The 19,031-nt window shown below is 52.9% G+C and overlaps 7 protein-coding genes across 7 annotated transcripts; 3 read left to right on the forward strand and 4 right to left on the reverse strand.

Annotated features, from left to right (window-relative positions):
• Nucleotides 1-402: 402 nt before the first annotated feature.
• On the reverse strand, nt 403-2,425 carry CCT4 (T-complex protein 1 subunit delta). The gene is made up of 4 exons (XM_062907383.1): nt 2,212-2,425; nt 2,083-2,134; nt 1,363-2,018; nt 403-1,304 (listed from the first exon to the last, which is right to left on the reverse strand). Exons 1-4 carry the CDS (start codon nt 2,260-2,262, stop codon nt 462-464), a joined length of 1,602 nt encoding a protein of 533 aa, XP_062770330.1. The 5' UTR covers nt 2,263-2,425; the 3' UTR covers nt 403-461.
• A 102-nt stretch (nt 2,426-2,527) lies between these two features.
• RPT1 (26S proteasome regulatory subunit 7) lies at nt 2,528-4,555 on the forward strand. Its single transcript, XM_062907384.1, has 4 exons — nt 2,528-2,863; nt 2,961-3,052; nt 3,110-3,224; nt 3,287-4,555. Exons 1-4 carry the CDS (start codon nt 2,861-2,863, stop codon nt 4,394-4,396), a joined length of 1,320 nt encoding a protein of 439 aa, XP_062770331.1. The 5' UTR covers nt 2,528-2,860; the 3' UTR covers nt 4,397-4,555.
• A 9-nt stretch (nt 4,556-4,564) lies between these two features.
• On the reverse strand, nt 4,565-6,920 carry QC763_108030 (uncharacterized protein). Its single transcript, XM_062907385.1, has 2 exons — nt 6,009-6,920; nt 4,565-5,945 (listed from the first exon to the last, which is right to left on the reverse strand). Exons 1-2 carry the CDS (start codon nt 6,224-6,226, stop codon nt 5,318-5,320), a joined length of 846 nt encoding a protein of 281 aa, XP_062770332.1. The 5' UTR covers nt 6,227-6,920; the 3' UTR covers nt 4,565-5,317.
• QC763_108040 (uncharacterized protein) lies at nt 6,156-8,610 on the forward strand. The gene is given in 5 exon segments (XM_062907386.1): nt 6,156-6,187; nt 6,196-7,250; nt 7,476-7,499; nt 7,566-7,750; nt 7,806-8,610. Coding segments are annotated over 4 exon segments (348 nt in total). The 5' UTR covers nt 6,156-6,187; nt 6,196-7,212; the 3' UTR covers nt 7,907-8,610.
• Nucleotides 8,611-9,809: 1,199 nt separating this feature from the next.
• On the forward strand, nt 9,810-10,929 carry QC763_108050 (uncharacterized protein; the record flags this gene model as incomplete). Its single annotated transcript, XM_062907387.1, has 2 exons — nt 9,810-10,244; nt 10,303-10,929. 2 exons carry the CDS (start codon nt 9,810-9,812, stop codon nt 10,927-10,929), a joined length of 1,062 nt encoding a protein of 353 aa, XP_062770334.1.
• Nucleotides 10,930-11,288: 359 nt separating this feature from the next.
• QC763_108060 (uncharacterized protein) lies at nt 11,289-14,015 on the reverse strand (the record flags this gene model as incomplete). The annotated part of the gene is made up of 4 exons (XM_062907388.1): nt 11,289-13,035; nt 13,088-13,354; nt 13,434-13,564; nt 13,670-14,015. The coding sequence occupies 4 exons, from the start codon at nt 14,013-14,015 to the stop codon at nt 11,800-11,802; spliced, it is 1,980 nt and encodes a 659-aa protein (XP_062770335.1). The 3' UTR covers nt 11,289-11,799.
• Nucleotides 14,016-15,000: 985 nt separating this feature from the next.
• ACR2 (DNA-directed RNA polymerase I subunit RPA2) lies at nt 15,001-18,996 on the reverse strand (the record flags this gene model as incomplete). The annotated part of the gene is made up of 2 exons (XM_062907389.1): nt 18,304-18,996; nt 15,001-18,234 (listed from the first exon to the last, which is right to left on the reverse strand). The coding sequence occupies exons 1-2, from the start codon at nt 18,772-18,774 to the stop codon at nt 15,001-15,003; spliced, it is 3,705 nt and encodes a 1,234-aa protein (XP_062770336.1). The 5' UTR covers nt 18,775-18,996.
• Between the last annotated feature and the right edge of the window lie 35 nt (nt 18,997-19,031).

The following is a 19,031-nucleotide window of genomic DNA, read 5'->3' on the forward strand; positions in this document are numbered from 1 at the left end:
ACACTACATGGTGGTGTCATGTCTGCACCCAAATTTTCCCATGACCTTTTATTGTACCTAACCGCGGCAGTTCACTTGGGTCGCATCTCTGGACAGGACCACACCTAGCCCTCTCGCTGCACTTGTCGCTATTGTGCATGATGACTATATTCTTTCCATGTCAATAGAAGTGAGGGTACAAAACGATACATACATCAAGGTATTTGAGAAGCTCCCTCCGCTATGACTACATAACAAATACACAGTAAACATCTCACAATCCTGGCAAGTTCATCAGATAAGAAGATTAACACGATGGCATTCTTCATAGCCCGAGGCACTCTTATCACACACTTTTATCCCACATAGCAGAGCTACACATATATTCATTACCCAGGGTATCTATCCCCCCAAGCAAACATTGTATATTCCATTTTTCATTACGACATTTTAACCCTTTCTGTCACAAAAGTTAATGTAGTCTACCTGCTCAAGGCGATATCATCAATCCGCAAAATCATCTTCACCGTCTCCGCCGCCAACTCAATCGCGCTCGTGCTCACCAACAATGGCTGCAGCACATTCTCCTTTGAAATATCCGAGTTGACACCCCCGCTCTTGATACTGACACCAGCATTTTTCTCGCCCATCTCGTGCTTGTGGCGCAGGGCAGTCACAACCTTGATGCTGTTCAACCCGGCGTTTTCCGCAAGAGTAGTGGGAATAACCTCCATAGCGTCGGCAAAGGCCTTCCAGCAGATGGCCTCGGTGCCGGTCAAGGCACGTGCTTGCTTGTTGAGCTGGGCGGCAATTTCAATTTCGGCGGCACCGCCACCGGCGATGAGAGCCTTCTTCTTGACGAGGCAGCGGACGACGCAGAGGGCATCGTGGAGGGAGCGCTCAGCCTCGTCGAGGATGAGAGCGTTGGCGCCGCGGACGACGACTGAGATGGTCTTGCCGGTGGACTTGCAGCCGGTGACCTTGACCATCTTGCTGCCAGAGGACTGAACCTCCTCAACAAGGTCAGCGGAGCCAAGCTTGTCCTCAGTGAAGCTGTCAATGTCGGCGATGGGCTTGCAGCCGGTAGACTTGCAGATGAACTCGACTTCGTCACGCTCAATGTCCTTGACGACGAGGATGCCGAGGCGCTGAAGGAAGTGGAGGGAGAGGTCGTTGACGGCGTCGCGGAGGATAGACTTTTGAATGAAGAGAACGTTGCACTTGGCCTTCTTGATCTTCTTGACCATGTTGAGGAGGTACATGCGCTCCTCCTTGACGATCTTGTCCATTTGTCTGTAGTCGTTGACCTGGATGGTGTTTTCCATCTGTTGCAGTGATTAGCTAACGTAGTCCCAGGTAAGAAAGCATAATCATAGAACATACATCAGGCTTAGGAGGGCTGAGCTGGAACTGAATAAGACCGATCTTGGCCTTCTCCATCCTTATGGGCCCTCCCGCGCTCTTGATCACTGGCTGTGTGAGAACCAAACCGTCCACCAACTCGCTGTCTTCTATCGTCCCGCCGACCTTCTTGATAATGCGAATATTCCTCAGGTCGACGTTATCTGCCGTCTTAAGGTCGATCGTCTTGGTAACAGCGTTGACGGCCATTGGGCCGAGTAGGTTGGAGTACTGGGACACAATCTTGGAGGACAGCGAGGTGTTGGCGGCTTGAAGGAGGGAGGAGGTGTCGGTAAGGGCGATAGGTTGTGACATCTCATGCAAGACCTTGACCGCGGCGGCGGCGGCTCTTTGGAAAGACTCTGAGATGACGGAGGGGTGGATGCCCTTGGCGAGAAGGCGGTCGGCGGCGCCCAACAAGCTGCCGCAGATAACGACGACTGAGGTGGTTCCGTCACCGGCTTCGACATCTTGGGCGTTGGAAAGTTGGACAAGCATCTTGGCTGTGGGATGCATGACGGCCATGCTCTTCAACATTGTGCTGCCATCGTTGGTGATGATGGTCTCCCCCTTTCCGCTGCGGATCATCTTGTCCATGCCCCTTGGGCCCAGCGATGTCCGGACGGCATCGGCAAGAGCTACGAATAGTTAGACCTGGAAGACACCGACGTATAGTACTGTTGTATATAATTAGAGGCATACCTCTGGCGGCGACGATGTTGGCGGAACGGACGGCCAACGGCTTCTCCTTGTCCTATGGCGGGGGTCAGCCAGAGCTCCAGCGCGACTCGACGGAGCCCTACAAATAGGGGCTGGCAGTTGGGTACATACCCTGAAGGTGGCATTGCTGGGACCAGCGGCGGCTGGTGCTACGGCAGCCATTTTGTAGATATGAAGGTTGGATCGAGGGGGGGTACTCGGTCGAGGCGGTCAAGGGTTGTGCAGTTTGGCGGTGGTGGTGATGGCGGTGTTGCGATAACTTATTAGTGCCCCTCTGTTTGCTTGTAGGCAGCTCCTTCTCCCCAGGCTACGCTTCAAAGGTGGGACGGGAATTTTTCCTGTCGGGTGCTGGAGTTCTTCCCGCCGCCAGCAGCTTCCCCCACTGTTTCCTTGGGGGGAGGTGGCCCGGGCGTTCACACGGCAGCCAGGGAACACCCAGTTCCACTGCGCTAGCTGTAATGGGACTAGGTCCCTTTCAGCCTCGCAGCCGGGGGAGCTCTGGGCGGGCCCAAGGCAGCATGGATTACGGAACTGCTGCTTGGTGTTGCTTCCTCTGCGTTCGTTGAATCCATGGCGACTTTCCCTCTCCCATCATCGCCCAACCACCACACAACCACTTGACGACTATTCTGCACCGAGGAATCGCGCCTGGTCCCAAGTAATAAGCGACTTCAACTAGTTTTGTCCGGTGCACTCTCTCCGATTTCCAAACACAATACATTCCAGAAATCCAGCAGCTTACCCATCGACAGCCGTCATCATGGTACGCATGTCCATTGACCCAGTCGTCGCTCGAGTTCCCACTCGTCGCCACCACCCGCTGCCAGCACTTTAGAAATGCTAACTTCTCTCTACTTTAGCCTTCTGCCACAGGTGCCAACTGGGAAAAGTACCAAAAGAAATTCGGCGATGACGAGATAGAAGAGAAGAAGATCACGCCCCTCACCGATGAGTCCGTTGCCCTCGACCCACCAACACCGATGCGCAACTTGAGCTAACATCCGCAAAGAGATATCCAGGTTCTCAAGACCTATGGTGCCGCGCCATATGGTTCCGCCATCAAGAAGCTAGAGCAGCAAATAAAGGAGAAGCAGCAGAGCGTGGATGACAAGATTGGTGTCAAGGTAGGCAGCGGTGCACTTGCATCTAGCGGACGCAGAAACTTATACATGTTGTCTCTATACAGGAATCAGATACCGGTCTCGCACCACCTCACCTTTGGGATATCGCCGCCGATCGTCAACGAATGTCCGAGGAGCAACCTCTTCAGGTAGCGAGATGCACCAAGATTATTCAGGACGACAAGGACGAGGCGAAGTCGAAATATGTCATCAACGTCAAGCAGATAGCAAAGTTTGTCGTGAATCTCGGCGAGCGCGTCAGTCCAACGGATATCGAAGAGGGAATGCGGGTGGGTGTCGACAGAAACAAGTACCAGATCCTTCTCCCACTGCCGCCCAAGATCGACGCCAGTGTCACCATGATGACGGTCGAAGAGAAGCCCGATGTTACATACGGCGATGTTGGTGGTTGCAAGGAGCAGGTGGAAAAGCTCCGCGAGGTTGTCGAGATGCCCCTGCTTTCGCCCGAACGGTTCGGCAACTTGGGCATTGATCCCCCCAAGGGTGCCCTTCTTTACGGCCCTCCCGGTACCGGCAAGACCCTCTGCGCTCGTGCGGTAGCCAACCGAACAGACGCCACCTTCATCCGTGTGATTGGATCCGAGTTGGTTCAAAAGTACGTTGGTGAGGGTGCCAGGATGGTGCGTGAGCTGTTTGAGATGGCGCGGACGAAGAAGGCCTGCATTATCTTCTTTGACGAGATTGACGCCATTGGTGGTGCTCGTTTTGATGACGGTGCGGGCGGTGACAATGAAGTCCAGAGAACCATGCTGGAGCTCATTACTCAACTGGACGGTTTCGACGCTAGAGGCAACATCAAAGTCATGTTTGCCACCAACAGACCTTCGACTCTTGACCCTGCTCTTATGAGACCGGGTCGTATCGACCGCAAGATTGAGTTTGCTCTTCCCGATCTCGAGGGCCGGGCCAACATTCTGAGGATTCACGCCAAGAGCATGTCGGTGGAGAGGGACATCAGATGGGAACTCATCTCGCGGTTGTGCCCCAATGCTACGGGTGCTGAGTTGCGCAGTGTGTGCACGGAGGCGGGCATGTTTGCTATCCGCGCGAGGAGGAAGGTGGCGACCGAGAAGGACTTCTTGGATGCGGTGGACAAGGTGATCAAGGGTAACCACAAGTTTAACTCTACTGCGGCTTATGCGCAGTATAACTAAGGGGTTAAGGGGGTTGTTATGGGGAGCAGGGACGTTGTGTGTGTTTTCGGGTTGTGTATGACTAGCAAGGTTAATAATTTACCTGAGACAGTTGACTTAGAGTAGGGTGGGGGATGAAGTAGGAGTTGAAGACAATAAACAAGCGAATATTATGGACATGTTTGAAGTCTAGTGGTGTATTCAAATGTTTGTGGGTATATGTTAGCTCCAATTTGTTGCCTGCCATTTATACCTCTACGCTGATGTCGTGAAAACGCTAAACCCACACGCAATGCTTCCCTCCCGTTGCTATGCTCATCATGCGTTTCCCACCTCTTGACTATGTACAAAATCATAACAAGTGAAAAGAACTATGTATCATAATCTACCCTCACATGCTGCTGCTGCTGGTCCGCTTTGGGGGCAGGTTCCTTTGCTGCCCAAACAAGTCTCCATTCCCAATCAAGCTTCCTCCTACACATGGACCGCTCGTTTCCCCTTGTTGTGTGGCTATTTTCCAGCCATTATTATGTACAATTTCCTCAACAATATGCCCTCCTCCCCGGACAGGGCCTGTTTGTCCTCCTGGGCTGGGACCAACTTTGCGTGCTTCTATAAGCCTGATATTGGGATGTTTGTCGCCGGAGGGGGTAGTGTCGTTTCTTGCCGTGTCCTCCAATGTCACCCAGTGAACATCACAAAGAGAACATTTGTCCAGATACACGCTTTTCTACCACATCCACATCCTTGTTGTTGGAAGGTGGTTTTTCGTCGTTCTGGGAGGTTGATCCTCCTCGTCGGTGGTGATAATCCAGCACTCGCCTCCTTCCTAGCCCCATCCCTCATTAGGTACCGAACCAAAAACCAGAATAATATCCCCCTGCCAGAAACGCCCAAGATTCTTGCCTTTTATATTTCCTCCGATACCATATTTTCCCCCTTTCAACCCTCCACAAATGGTAAACACCCCAAACAAACCACATCCCCATCCTGGCCCCTTTCAACGCAACACCTGCTGCAGACCATCTTCCTGTGCCCAGCCCCACCCCCTTTTGTTGTCCAGCCTCCACTTTCTACTGGTGGTGGTGGTTGTTGCTCCTCAGTAGAATCAACATCAATCATTGTAAACGACGGCTCTGTCTGTAATGATAGTGGTGGTGGTGGTTGCTGGGACGGTGGACTCCAACCAAGACACTCCCTTATGCACACGTAGCACGTCCGCTGACCACATCCTTGACAATCGGCGAAGCTGTCCAGGTCGGATTTCTTGGTTGGTTTGCGGGAGCAGATGTGGCAGGGGGTTAGGAGGGAGGTTTTGCTGGCTAGGTTTGGTCGGGGTTTTGCTGGGAGTGTTTCCTCTTCTTTTTGGTGGAATTTGCTGGTGATATCGTGTTGTCTTTTTGGGTCAAGTTCAATGTCGACTGAGGTCATTCGTTGGCGTTTGGAAGAAAGGGGGATCATTTTCCTGGTGGTGGTTGCCAGGGGGGATAGGTTGCTGCTGCTGCTGCTGCTGCTGCCATGGTGGTAGTGGTGGTAGTTGTCTGGGTAGATGTTGTGGTGGTGGTGGGAGCTGTAGACAGCATGGTTAGTGGCAGCGGCGGCAGCGGTGGAGTTCGCGAGAAGACTCGCGTACAATGTGAATTGCTGGGTGCTGTTATCGCGATCGTCGTCTCGTCTCCGCTTCTTGCACGGGACAGAGGAGGGGGACGAGGTGTTGGTGGTTTCTTGGGCGATGGACGGCATGTTGTTGTTCCCCTTGGCCATTAAACACGCTTGCTCTTGCTGGTGGAGGCGAAGGAGGTGTGGCGGCAGGGTGGCAGGGCGGCAGAAAATGGCAAATGGCAAGCTCATTAAAGTCGGAATAATCTCATCGAAGAAAATGGAACAAGAAGCGAAGTTGAGTTGAATGGGGGTGGGAGAGTGGAGGCGAAGGTGGTTCTAAGCTTCCAGGATCCGCCTTCCTCCGTCGGGTGCGCTGACGCTTTGCTGTGCAAATCCGATGGGAGTCGCGTAAAGTGCAAAGTGCGCTGCTGTGGTGAAATGGCATTTGTTGCTGGGCAGAATTTTGGTGGTCGTTTTATTAATTGCTGCTAGGTGCTGGCCCTGGCTTGTTGTAGCGAGCAACCCCCACCCACTCAGAGCCCAGAGACACTTCACACAATGCCACAGTGACTTGGTACGGTGAAGAAAGGGGGAAGCTGGCGTTGAACAAGTCATTTCCCCCTTCAAAGAACCTCCCACCCAATGGATAGCTCCTGGCTGAGGTTTTCCTTATGCCAGGGCAAAAGCAGGGCCACCCCCAAAAACCTACGCATCTGACCTGCTAATCAATGATATTAGTGGACCCCGAGTTTGGATGACATGGTCGCTACAAGATGCACGACCCAAAAGAGTGCAGAGCGCCAAGCAACTTGGTTCTGATGCCTGATGGTAGGCATGGGATATCGAATGTCATTCACAAAGGCGACAGTTGAAAGCTTATCGAAAGAAGACACGTGTATAGGCGGTGGTAGATGGTTCCAGGAAGGAGCTATTGGGCTTGCCATTGCGTAGGGTGATCATTGATCGGGATGGCTCCTCTGATGGTGTTATCGAGCGATGCTGGCAGTCCACTGCAATTACGCCCATCACGTGGGGGCTAGGCTTAAACCAGCACCGCCCCACCCGGCCTGTCCTCCAACTTTCGAACTTCTCTCCCTCATCACTCCCGCGTAAACCCGTTCGCTTGGAGCCTCAACGCCTCGCAACAACTCACCGCGAATCCGCGAACCCATTGACGAAATCCACCCCCATCGAGAGAAAACCCGTGTCGAGCATCAGTAAATCGACATCGAGATATGAGTCGCGCCAACAAACTTGGCCCGGAGGTTAATCGGTGAGTCGAGAAGACGCAACGAGTGCTGCAAGTTGCTGCACTGCTGTCTCGTTCTTTCAACAATCTCGCTGCCTTTCTGGTCGCCTTCTCCACCAGGCCCGACAACCAGTTCAACGGCCACCCATCTGGGGGTGACTGTCCACCATCACCACCATTTCCCATCATCGTTTCCACCATCACAGATCATTTTTAGAGACACTGGCTAACCATAGTATCCATGGCTAGAGCTTTGTTCGTCAAGAATCTAAGGTATGTATCTTCCACCAATCGAATGTGTCTTTATCGCCGTCGCAACCCCGACTAACCCCGGACTAGCTACAACGTCACTCCTGAGGAGCTGTTCGATCTCTTCGGCAAGTACGGGCCCATTCGCCAGGTCCGCCAGGGCATTGCGAGCAACACCAAGGGCACCGCCTTCGTTGTCTACGAAGATGTTATGGATGCGAAGCAGGCCTGCGACAAACTGAACGGCTACAACTTTCAGAACCGTTATCTCGTTGGTATGTTTTGAAGGAGTGCTTATGCTTGTGACGGTCGTACTAACCAGTGACACAGTATTATACCACCAGCCCGACAAGATGGTCAGGTCAAAAGAGGATTTGGACATCCGCAAGGAGAATCTCGAACGCCTCAAGCGGCAACATGGTATAGATTGACAGTTAGACGGGCCTGCGGACAGCTTTCAGAGTCGAAACCGACAGTCTGGAGGCCCGTCTTCTCCGACATCTCCCTCCTCCCCCAAGAAGGCGGCTTCGGCGCCCAGGACGCCAACTTCAAAGACGCCGAGGTCAATCCTCAAGAGGGGCAGGCCCGATATCGCCATGCACGCACGAAAGATGCCGCACTTCGTGCGCAAGCTTCTTCCCACCGTTCCGGAGTGCGCCTAGCTTCGATATCATTATCCACCACATCATCACTTGTACGGCATAAGTGTACCAAAGGCTGCGTTCAACACTGCAACGTAGCTAGCAAGCAAACCCATCCTTGCTTTACCTGCCCTCTCAACTCTCTAAAAAAAACAGCAAACTTGCAACATTTACATCGGGGATTTCTTTAGGCGCGTTCCTTTTCCAGTCGGGTTGTGTGGCTGGGGGAATATGGGGAATGTTTTTGCCGATTCGGGGTGTTTGGTCTTCATAGGTTCTTTCGGCGCGAGCAAAGGTTATCAGGCGCAGATTTCAATGCCCTTCTTTTCATCTCAAGGGTTGCTGTTGTTGCTGATATCCATACTGAATCGGGGCGCAAATTGATCACCGGGACTCTGACATAGCGTTGGGCTACAGAGAGAATTGCGATGCTTTTCCAACAGTCGTTTCCGACCTTTTGTTTTGTCTGTCATTTAACTGCTCATGTTTGATTTATTTTCTAAACGACACCATGTTGATATGATGCAGGTTAGCCTAGCTACGTGTGGGTGTATCTATGTATGTATGTATGTTTTCTCGCCTCGCTTGCTCGCCTATGAATATGCATGGCATGTAGTACATGCAATATACCGTGCCGTACACACTGCTCATACCATTCTACATAAGCACATAAGGTACTGTAGATATCCGAATCCGGAGGCGGAGTCTCTAACTGGAAGCGGATTCAACTCGCTATCAGATTGTTTCCAGAACCGGGCCGAAAGTTGACTTTTGCCGGCAGACAACAGCCAGCAGCCGGCACACTCCACACTGCCCAGCAATTCTGGAACCGCCATGAACGCCCAGCCGTGGTGGGGCCGTCAGTCTGGCGGGGGCTGTGGGGAACCTCTGCGACCGCTGAGAGTGCGAGCGATAGGGCCAACGGTGCCATGGCCAATGGGGCAGCAGTGTCTCAAGTTGTGGCCTCGCATTGCCTCTGCTTTACGCCGTCGTGCTGTGTTCCAGGAGAACCCAGGCAGTTACGTTTACAATACAACCGTGACTCCCGACTCCGTCTTATAGTTTTGTTTCGTCGTTTTCCATCTCTTCTGTTCTTCTCCTCTCTTGAGTCTTTTAAAGCTACCTTGCAGTTTGCTGTCGTGATACCCCAACGCACACCGTCCACACAATCCACTGCATTACATCACTCCAGTCACAAGACGCGCACTAAACCACCACGAAGAACCGTCACCAGGCACCTACCAGAGAAGAATAAGCCACACAAATCCAAGAGCGATCATCTGATCGAGCCTAGCTGCTGTGTTGTTATTATCAATATCTTTTTACCCCGGAAAATAGTCTCCGTTCTAATTCCCAACCAACGCCAAAACGCTTGATGAGGTGGTTAGCTCTTAGCCCCGGACAGCATCTACACCAATCGTAAATGTTGCCTCCCGCCGCCGCAGCCGCCTTGTCCAACAACAACGTTCACCTCGCTGTTCGTCAACACCTCGATCCCGTTGTCGTCCCCGCGCTCGAGAACACCATCGCCGTCGCCATCCCCAATGTCGCAACGTCTCTCGCGGCAACAGCAGCAGCAACAGCAGCGGTAGATCCAACAAATCTACCCCATCCACCACCGTCGTTCAACGACCACCCGCAAGGAGGTCAACAACCCGCGACGGCGGAAGCAGGAACCCTCATCTCTGTCACCATGACTTCCACTCTCTCCCCAATATCAAGCCCAACCGCAACCGGCACCCCCTTCTCCCCCTCGGAAAACCCCACCGAATGCCGCCTCCTAGGCTCCTTCGCCATCCTAGTCCAGCTCGCCCTCGGCGGCCTGGCCCTCCTCTCCCTCGTCTACAAACGATGGCGCGAGCGCCCCCAGCGACCGGTCAAAATCTGGTTCTTTGACGCCTCAAAGCAGGTCTTTGGGAGCGTGCTAGTCCACGGCGCAAACGTGTTCATGTCTCTGCTCACGAGCGGGAGGTTCAACATCACGACCATTGCTCCCCCGGCAACGGTGTCCGAGGCGGCGAGGAGAGGGGTGTTGATGCTTCTTAAACGGACAGCAACGAAGACAACGACGGTAGACGAATATGTACCGAACCCGTGCTCTTTTTACCTTTTAAACTTGGCTATTGATGTAGGCTCCCCCTACCCTCCCCTTAGATCTTCCCCCAACCAAATACTAACACGGCCAGACAACCCTCGGTATCCCAATTTTAATTCTCATCGTCAGAATAACCACCACTTTGGTCACTTACACCCCGCTGGGCCAACCCCCGGAGTCGGTTCAGTCAGGGCACTACGGCTCGCCCCCCAACGCGTGGTGGTGGTTGAAGCAGTCGTTTATTTACTTTTGCGGCTTGATGGGCATGAAACTTGTTGTTCTGGTCATTTTTATGATTTTTCCCTGGATCTCGGAGCTGGGGGATTGGGCGCTCAAGTGGACCGAGGGCAACGAGAGGCTGCAGATTGTCTTTGTCATGATGCTGTTCCCGCTCATTATGAACGCGATGCAGTATTACATCATTGATAGCTACATCAAGAAGCAGGAGGGCAAAGGGGAGGTGGAAGGTAAAGGGTATGATGAGGTTGATCAGGAGGAGGGGGTGGATGGGTCGGTTGCGAGTGAGGATAGTGTGGATAGTGAGAGTGAAGAAGAGGAAGGGCAGAGGACGCCAAGGGCTGGGAAAGGGGCGAGGGACTTGGAGAGGGACGAGTATGATCCTGATGTGGACGGGGACAGCCAGACGGTGGTGGGGAGCAGCTCGAGTCGGATTTCGAGTCGGGGGGTGTTGACAGAGGATTTGCTTCCCAAGGAATGATTTTCTTTTTTTTTTTTTTTTTTTTCGTGACTGAAAAAGGAATGATGGGAAATGGGTTCACGGCATTTTTATTCCCTTTTTCTGGTGTTTTTTGGCTTTGGGATTCAGGAGGGGGACGGAATGGCGTTTTATATAAATTTTTTCCTACAGGTTTCGGATTCGGATTCATTTTCATTTTCCTTTTCTCGTCTGCAATCATCAAGTTGGAATATCTCTCTCCACAGACCCTTCAAACCAACAGCACAGCATGGGAAAGCGTACGCATGGGCTTTTTCGGTATTTTAGAACACAAAGGTATTTTCGGCAATAAACAACAGAAACAGATCATCGTCCGGTGTTTGGAAGTTCTCATCTAAGTAGGGTAATCTTCGCCGTAATCCGTGTTAGCAACACGCAAATTTGACACCTCACAACCGGGCAAAACTATCCAATGTACAGTGCTTTCTCTCTCTCTCTCTTTCAACTTGATTACATCCATTAATAAAAGCTCAACACAACAAAAGACAACTCTGCCAAAAATACACTAGAATCTTGCCAAAAGACCCAACCGACCCACCACATATTACCTTGCCTGTATCATCCACGCCTTCCAAGCTCCAACCACAAAAACATCCCAACAAGAAAAGACAAACCCAAGCCTCCAAAGCAAGAGCCAACTTGTCGAGAGTGAGTGACACCAATCCAGCAAACCAAAGGCTGCCCTCCCCTCCATAGTAATCAAACCCAAAGCCAGAGCACCAAAACAACACCAGAAAACACCAAAACCTTATCCTCCCTTTTTTGCCTTTACCTCCCTTCGCAACAATGCACACCAGAAACGAGACCATAATATCAGACAGTCCTTTTCCCGTACCCCTTTCCCTCCACAGCCTACAACAAATCAAAACCCACCACCTCCTCCCCCCAAACAGGCAGCTCATCCTCACTCTGCGGCAATTTAACGCTAAAACTCCTCACCCCCAACCTCAAGCCCTCCACATCCAAAACTCCATACTCCCTCCCCCCCGACCCCAAAACAACAACCACCAGCTCCTCCCTCAAAAACTTTACCACTTCCGCTTGGCTCAACCCCTCCAATCTCCCCCTTTCAACAGCCCCAATCAAGCCCGTAGTCAACGGCACCGTACCACTAACCTCCAACTCCTTCATCGCCTCCCTCATGCCTCCCATCCCGGTCCCGTCGGCAGCAAACACCCCCATGGCACCAACATGATTCTCTGCCTGCGCCCAGTCCGCCTTGTCCTCCGGTGGGGTCCCAAAGAAGAAATAAATGGAATACGGCCCATCCAATGCTTGCTTCTTGGCTCGGATATTCACAATCCACTCTCGGTAGCTGTCATCTTGGAGTCCTCCAACTTCCCTACCAGCAGGACGATGCTTTGATGATGACTGCTGTCCTATTCTCGAAGACGCCCCCTTCCCCCGGCCACCCTTGATGCCTTGGGCTCGAAGCTCCCTCAGAAACATGTTGGCTGGACTTGACGCCCCGTACAAACGGTTAATAGCCCGTCGTACACCAGCTTGGGCATTACTCGCACTCGCAAGGTCCGTCAGCTCAGTGTAAGTGTACCCGAATTTGGTGAAGTCTCTGACGCTATCCGACGTCCAAAACCCCCCATTGGCATCAGCAAAGAACGGGGTGAGCGGTGTCTGTGAGTCTTGAATCTGGCCTCGAGAGGTCGTGTATGAATTCAGAACCGCCGCGGTAGGCGCCACCCATGATTGTGGGTACAATGTCTGCCACATGGCAAAGATACGGTCCACCATGGTGTGGTGTAGAAAGAAGATAGGGTCAAAGGCCGAGTAAGGTATGAACGACATGTGGCCGCCCTGGATATTTGGCATACCCATACCACCACCGCCAGCAAGAGTATGGACCGTGTCATGGAGAGACTCGAGGGAATCATACGAGGCGTTATTGACAAAAGGGATCCAGGCATTGTTGCTGAACCTGCTGTAGTTACCATAGTTCGAGAACAAAATGTAGAGCCGTTGGCTGAGTGACCGTTGGTTCTGATCGATCGTCATGGCCACCATGGAGTTGTTCGACTGGGCTCCGGGACCCCAATTAGTTGGACCTCTCAGGGTCTCAGTCCAGGTATTCCACTTTTACAACATTGTTAGCATCCAAGACATGCTTGCCAGTATCAAAGCTTACCGGTGCCTGTCTGAAAGCAGTAGTATTCAGAGGCCGAAACGTGTAACTGAACAGAGGGTTTGCTATCCGCTGAACGCCATTCGGACCATCTACATCGACAAAGGGACTCCCACCCACGCTCGTGGGGAGCACACTTCCGTCAGAGGGCGGGTAGGTAGCCCAATCCCAATAAGGTATTCGAAACCGCTGGACAGCGTCGAGATAGCGCTGCTTCTGATCATCGGGCCACCAATTTGCAATCATCCGCATAACATTTGTCAAGACTTGCTGTCAACCATTATCAGCCAAAGAGCTCCAACCACCAGAAAAAGAAAACAATTCTGCCGAGAGGCTTCCAACCACATACCTCGTACAAAGCCAGATAAGGCCGGTGCCAAGTAGGAAACAATATCGAAGAGTGCGTACAATACCCAGTCTCCTCATTCCCAGGCGTCGGTCGCACACCACCCCATGTCTGGTGCGGCATTCCATGGATACCTGTCCAACACAAAAGACACAGACAGTTAGACAAAAATCACCACTCTCCTGTAACAGAAAGCAAAAGAATTTCGGGGATGGGCAGACAAAAGAAAAAACACAAACCTGTAATCCCATACCACGACGTAGGCTCCATCTGATCCGTAAACTGCATCATGCTCATCCCCAGCAGGTACAACGTCCACACGTCCCTGTCCTGCTCCAGCTCCCTAATCTCCCTCCGCACTTGTACGTCCCCCGCCTGCTGGCCAGCATCCCCCCTCACTACCGTCGTCAGAGGTTCCGCAAGCTGCCGCTTCACCCGCCTGTGGACGTCGAACCCATAGTTGTAGGCTGTGGGTCTTGGTTGTTGTTGTTGTTGGTGGTGGTAGTGGTGGCCGAGGCAGAAAGTGACGAGGTTGGCGAGGATGAAGAGCCGAAGGACAATGACGGAGGCCATTGCTAACTTCATCTGAGTGAGAGAGAGCAACCCCCTGGGTAGGTGTCGAACGTTGGACACAAAGGAGCGGGTGACAACCCCGGCTAGAGGCAGTCTAGGGTCTCAATAGGTAGGCTTGGGTTGGGTTGGGTTGGGGGGGCGGTGACACAGGTATCGTGGGAAGGGGAGACGAGGGGGGTCTGTAGGAGATGGGAACCCAGGGTAAATGAGGTGATGGGTTTGGGCGGCCAGAGAGACAGAGCAGGTAGGTGAAGACGAGATAAAGTCACTGGAATGAACGTGAATGGCTCGAGGCGGCACTCGGATAGGTTTGAGGAGGAAGGAAGAACTGTTTGTTGGCAGAATGAAGAGTTCAGCTGGTAAACAGCAGGCCCAGGAACTGGGGAGTGAGTTTGACCAGCTGCGGATCCTTGTGGTACATCCATGGGCTATCACAGGGAAGCGACGTTCGGCATGAGGTCAGAATTGTGGACTCGAAGGTGAGACTGGCGAGACGGGCTGTCCCAGGTGGGTTGAGAGAGCATTGCAACTTCCTCGTTGGATCTTCTCAGGAAAGGGAGTTGCGTTGGAGGCTACTGACGGATACAAAACGGTCCGTCCAGGGGGTAGGAGCATGCTAGAGGCACCAATGAGTGCTAGAGAAGAGGCAGCGCCGTGGGTGTCTGCATTATTTTAACAGTGTTTGTGCTGCAAAACTCGGTTTCGTGCAGCGGCAAATGTCATCTCATTTGTGTTGCCTTGCCTTGCCTTGCCTTGCGCAATCCCGGGGTTGGCCACATGTGATGCTGCTCCGCTGCTCCTCATCCAGGGGAACATGTCATTTGGCACTTCCAGCACCATGGTATCTGGATGGACACAGAAGAGAAATTGGTGACATGTGAATAAATAAATCATTGACCCATTTTTGACCGCCTTGTCTACGCCCCAAACCCAGACAAATTACAACTAAATCAGTACAAAACATCAACGTTCAGCCCTGAGAGAGATATCCTTCTCATTAAGCCGCAGCCACACCACTCGGAAGCAGCTTGGGCGCTGTTGGTCTCAGGGCACTTCTCCGTGTCTGATCTTTGCTGTCCACGTTATACTTGAGCTTGACGCCCATTGCCGCAAGCTCGACATCCAGGTACTTGAGCGCACCAGGGACCACCACCATGGTGGTGTTCTCTCCACCAATCCATTGGACGCCTTGCCCGTCCTCCCAAATCTCGCCATCCAGCTTCATGAGGTCCAGGTCCTCGATCTGGTCCAGACGCTGCGCGCAATTTCGGCAGCGCACAGTGCCGACTTGCTTTCGCTTTCCAATAAACGGAGATACCGTCGGCTGCACGGCCAGGAATGACCCGCAGTTTCGGCAGATCCACGACTTGGAATAATCGGAGCAGTTGAGCAGGCGATCCTGGAGCAAGAAGGCCGTGCCGTGCGCCAACAGAGCATCGCGCTCCATTTCTCCCACACGGATACCACCACCCTTCTTACGGCCCTTGATCGGCTGTCCGGTTGTCGGCACGACTGGACCAGTCGTACGGACCTGGTACTTGTCGTTTACCATGTGTCTCAGTCTCTGGTAGTAGACAACACCAATGTAAATGTCGCACATGAACTCCTCGCCCGTGATGCCGGAATACATGGGCTCGTTTCCGTGGTAGTTGTAGCCAGCCTTCATCAGCTGATGCCCAAAGTAGTCGGCCGCCATGTTCTCCTCGCTGAACTTGAACGGCGTCGAGTCCTGAGCAAGACCATGTAGCGCGCCTGCCTTGCCTGCAAGAGACTCGACAAACATGCCAATTGTCATGCGGGACGGGAAAGCGTGAGGGTTGATGATGACATCAGGCTGGATGCCCGTCTCCGAAAAGGGCATGTCGACAGCAGGCCACTTCTGCGAGCAAACGCCCTTCTGACCGTGACGAGAAGAGAACTTGTCGCCGATGACCGGAGATCTGGGAACGCGAAGCTTGATCGAGAGAGTCTGGAGAGGCTCGTTTCCAGTGTCGCTGCCAATCACGCGAACCTCCTCAATGAAGGCATCTTCGGCCTCTTTGTATCGCTCCCAATGCGTGATACCATCCCGGTTCACCAGCTTACCCGAGTAGTCGGCCGAAACGGTGTGCCAGGCGGCGATGATATCGCCTTCCCTGACCAGCCGGCCAACATAGGGCAGTCCGTCCTCGTCGAGCATCTCCCGATCAGACGCCCGGATGGGGCTTCCCGGAGCAAACCCAAACATTTTGGTGGTGGTCTTGGAGCTGCGTGTCCTCGAGTCATCCTTCAGACTGATCTTCTTGGTCTTGTAGATGCTACCGTGGCCAAAACCACGTTCGTGCGCTGATTTGTTGATAATCATGGCGTCGTCCATGTCGTAACCGGTATAGGAAATGACGGCAACCACGGCGTTGAATCCGTTGGGGAAGTTGTCGAAACCATATGTGTTGTGCAGTGGTGATCGGACGACTGGTGTTTGACCGGTTTGAATGCGGTACATTTTGTTGTCCGTCCGATGCGCGAGTGCTGCGCCTGGTGTGCCCATAGTTTGCTTACCCATCTGACATTGGTACATGTTACGGGGAGACTGGTTAAAATCCGAGAATGGTGTCATGTTGGCCAGAATGGACAGGATGTTGGTCGGATCAAACTCGACGTGAGTCGAATCGCCAGGAACAATTTCTTGTTCTACGCAAGCAATCGACATGTAAGGCTGCTCGTAAGGACCTACCATATCCTCCTTGTTCAGAGCGAGGTACTTCACGGGCCGGACCATCCTCGAGGTGTTGGATGCCATGTAGATACCTGGGTACGAGCCGCCATTGGAGGTGGGAACATAACCAATCTCAAGCTCAAGGGGAATCCCATGGCCACCCTCGACCTTCAGCTGTCGCAAGGTGTCGGCGAGAGGCTTGGCGTTCTGTGGAGCACACCAGCCTACAACCTTGCCGTCAAGCATCACTACCACGCTTTCAGTAGTGGCGGCTGAGGAATAGTTGTTGACTCCGAGCTCCAGCAGCACCCCAGGGACGGCCGAGACATCAGCGGCTTTCGTGGTGATTTTGCACTTGTGAGCAAAGTGATTTAACAACCCACAGGGCGAACCATCAGGAGTGTGGACGGGACAGAGGAAGCCCCAGGACTCTGGCAGCAGCTTACGGACCGTGGTGGTCTTGAGCTGCGCGAAGAAACTACCACGATGGACCATGCGGAAGTGACTGATGAAACGAAGGAAGTTGAGCTTTTCTGCCACAACGGTAAAACCAGACACCTGCTGAAGATCAAGGCCGGAAGGACTCTGCAGATTGCCCGTCGAAAGGAAATACTCCAAAGCGTTACCGATGTTCTCGTTCGTCTTGCGGAAGATGTGCCCTGGGAACTGCTTTCTGAAACTCTCAGAGACAAACGAGTCGGTTGGGTTGCGCCTCAGATGGTCGCGTAGTGCTCCCCTCAACGCAGTCGACAGCAGGTCCTCAAGTCGCTCCTTTAAGATCATGCCGTATAGGAAACCGCCGAGCAAGATTTCTTGGTTCTGGACAGCGTCAGGATTGTCAACGGCACAATCGCCGGCGACAAGGGCATAGAGCTTTCGGCACATGAACAAGAGCATTTTGAACTTGTCCGTGTCCTGCTCCTCTGTGACATCGTTGCAGCCAAGGTGAACAAGAACCACCTTCCGTAGGAACTCGGTGCCGACCTCGTAATCAGTCATGGTGTCCGGCACGCCGAGCACGACCCGAAACTTTTGGCCGAGATAGGCTCGCGTTTGCTTCTTGGTGTATAGATTGTAGGTCTTGTACGTGCGTAGGAGAAGCTCGACACGATCCGTCAAGAAGGTGTTCTCCACCCCCTTGGAGGTGGGTGGGCCAACCAAGGACTCGAAGATCTCGCGATCGTTGGTCTCGACGAGTGCCTTCAAGATCATCATGACTGGCACAAGATACTCATTCTTCCTCCAAGAGAATCTGAATGTGACATTGCCGTCGTTGAGGTAATGGAGCACATTGGTCTGTGAGGTTTCGTCTGGCCGGACCGATCGTACTATGATACCATGCGGTGTGTAGGATGGACCTCGGTTCGTGAAACTAGGACGGGTGATGGCAAGAGGGAAGTTCCTCTTGTTCATGAGCAGCAGACGGATAATCTTTTCGATACCGTTGATGACGAAATAGCCGCCCAATTCTTCCGACTCCTCTTTCCTCTCCACGAGCTGCGCGGGGCTGTTGTTTTCCAAGTGACACTTGTTGGACTGTACATTGGCAGCATTCGTTAGACAAAGCCTAGAATCCCAAGCCGTAAGAGGGGGAAATCAGCCTACCTTGACCATGATGGGCATTTGCCCCAGCTCACGGACAAACTCGTGGGCGTCGCCATTGTTGATACGGTACTCGAGAACGGCTGTGAGTTTGCCTCGGTAAGAGACATGCCGCTCTCTGCACTCGGCCGGAAAGATCTCTCGTCTCTTTGCGAACTTGTTGGACTGTGCAACCTGAGCTTTTTGGAGAGTGACACTCTTGTAGCGAACCGTCAACTTGTTTCTGCTCGCGGGATCGGCCCTTTCGTCACCATCGAGGAACGTCTTAGTCCCTATCTCGGCGATGGCGTGGTCGAGCAAACTTGGCTTGCCATCGTTGCGGAAGAGAGCGTTAAAAGCCTCGATGTGTGGGTTGACAGCCTCTTGAAGTGCTGGGTATGCGGTTTGGTCGGTAGGAGGGTTACGAAACAACTTCTCTCGGCGAAGTGTGTGGTACCCGTGCTCCCAGGTTGTGTTGGTCCGTTCGGGGGCCATTTTGGTTGCTATCGCGACACACTCCTGTGTCGGAATTCGAGATTATGTATGTTGGGGGGTCACCAATGGAGGAATTGGCAACAATCCTCGTCCGGGCTAGCACCGGGCTGTTTAAGCGCTCATACTACAGTGTGCAGTTTTCGGGGTGCGTGGTTAAGTGGTGGGTGGTGAGCGGTGGCTTGATTTGTCTGGGGAATGGATTCGCGCCTGCGCTTGGTGGTGAGCGTTGCACTGCAAGTGAACTTTTTTCTGCCCGC

Source organism: Podospora pseudopauciseta, chromosome 1, assembly GCF_035222475.1.
Source record: "Podospora pseudopauciseta strain CBS 411.78 chromosome 1, whole genome shotgun sequence".
Taxonomy (NCBI): Eukaryota; Fungi; Ascomycota; class Sordariomycetes; order Sordariales; family Podosporaceae; genus Podospora; species Podospora pseudopauciseta.

Bases quoted from the DNA above. Each gene is read 5' to 3' on its own strand.
- RPT1 (XM_062907384.1), top strand. The intron at 3,053-3,109 runs GTCCGTTGCCCT...ACATCCGCAAAG, and splicing joins ATCACGCCCCTCACCGATGA to AGATATCCAGGTTCTCAAGA. The intron at 3,225-3,286 runs GTAGGCAGCGGT...GTCTCTATACAG, and splicing joins ATGACAAGATTGGTGTCAAG to GAATCAGATACCGGTCTCGC.
- QC763_108030 (XM_062907385.1), bottom strand. From the start codon at position 6,226: ATGAGCTTGCCATTTGCCATTTTCTGCCGCCCTGCCACCCTGCCGCCA. The intron at 5,946-6,008 runs GTACGCGAGTCT...TGCTGTCTACAG, and splicing joins AGCACCCAGCAATTCACATT to CTCCCACCACCACCACAACA.
- CCT4 (XM_062907383.1), bottom strand. From the start codon at position 2,262: ATGGCTGCCGTAGCACCAGCCGCCGCTGGTCCCAGCAATGCCACCTTC. The intron at 2,135-2,211 runs GTATGTACCCAA...CCCCCGCCATAG, and splicing joins CCAGCAATGCCACCTTCAGG to GACAAGGAGAAGCCGTTGGC. The intron at 2,019-2,082 runs GTATGCCTCTAA...AACTATTCGTAG, and splicing joins CAACATCGTCGCCGCCAGAG to CTCTTGCCGATGCCGTCCGG.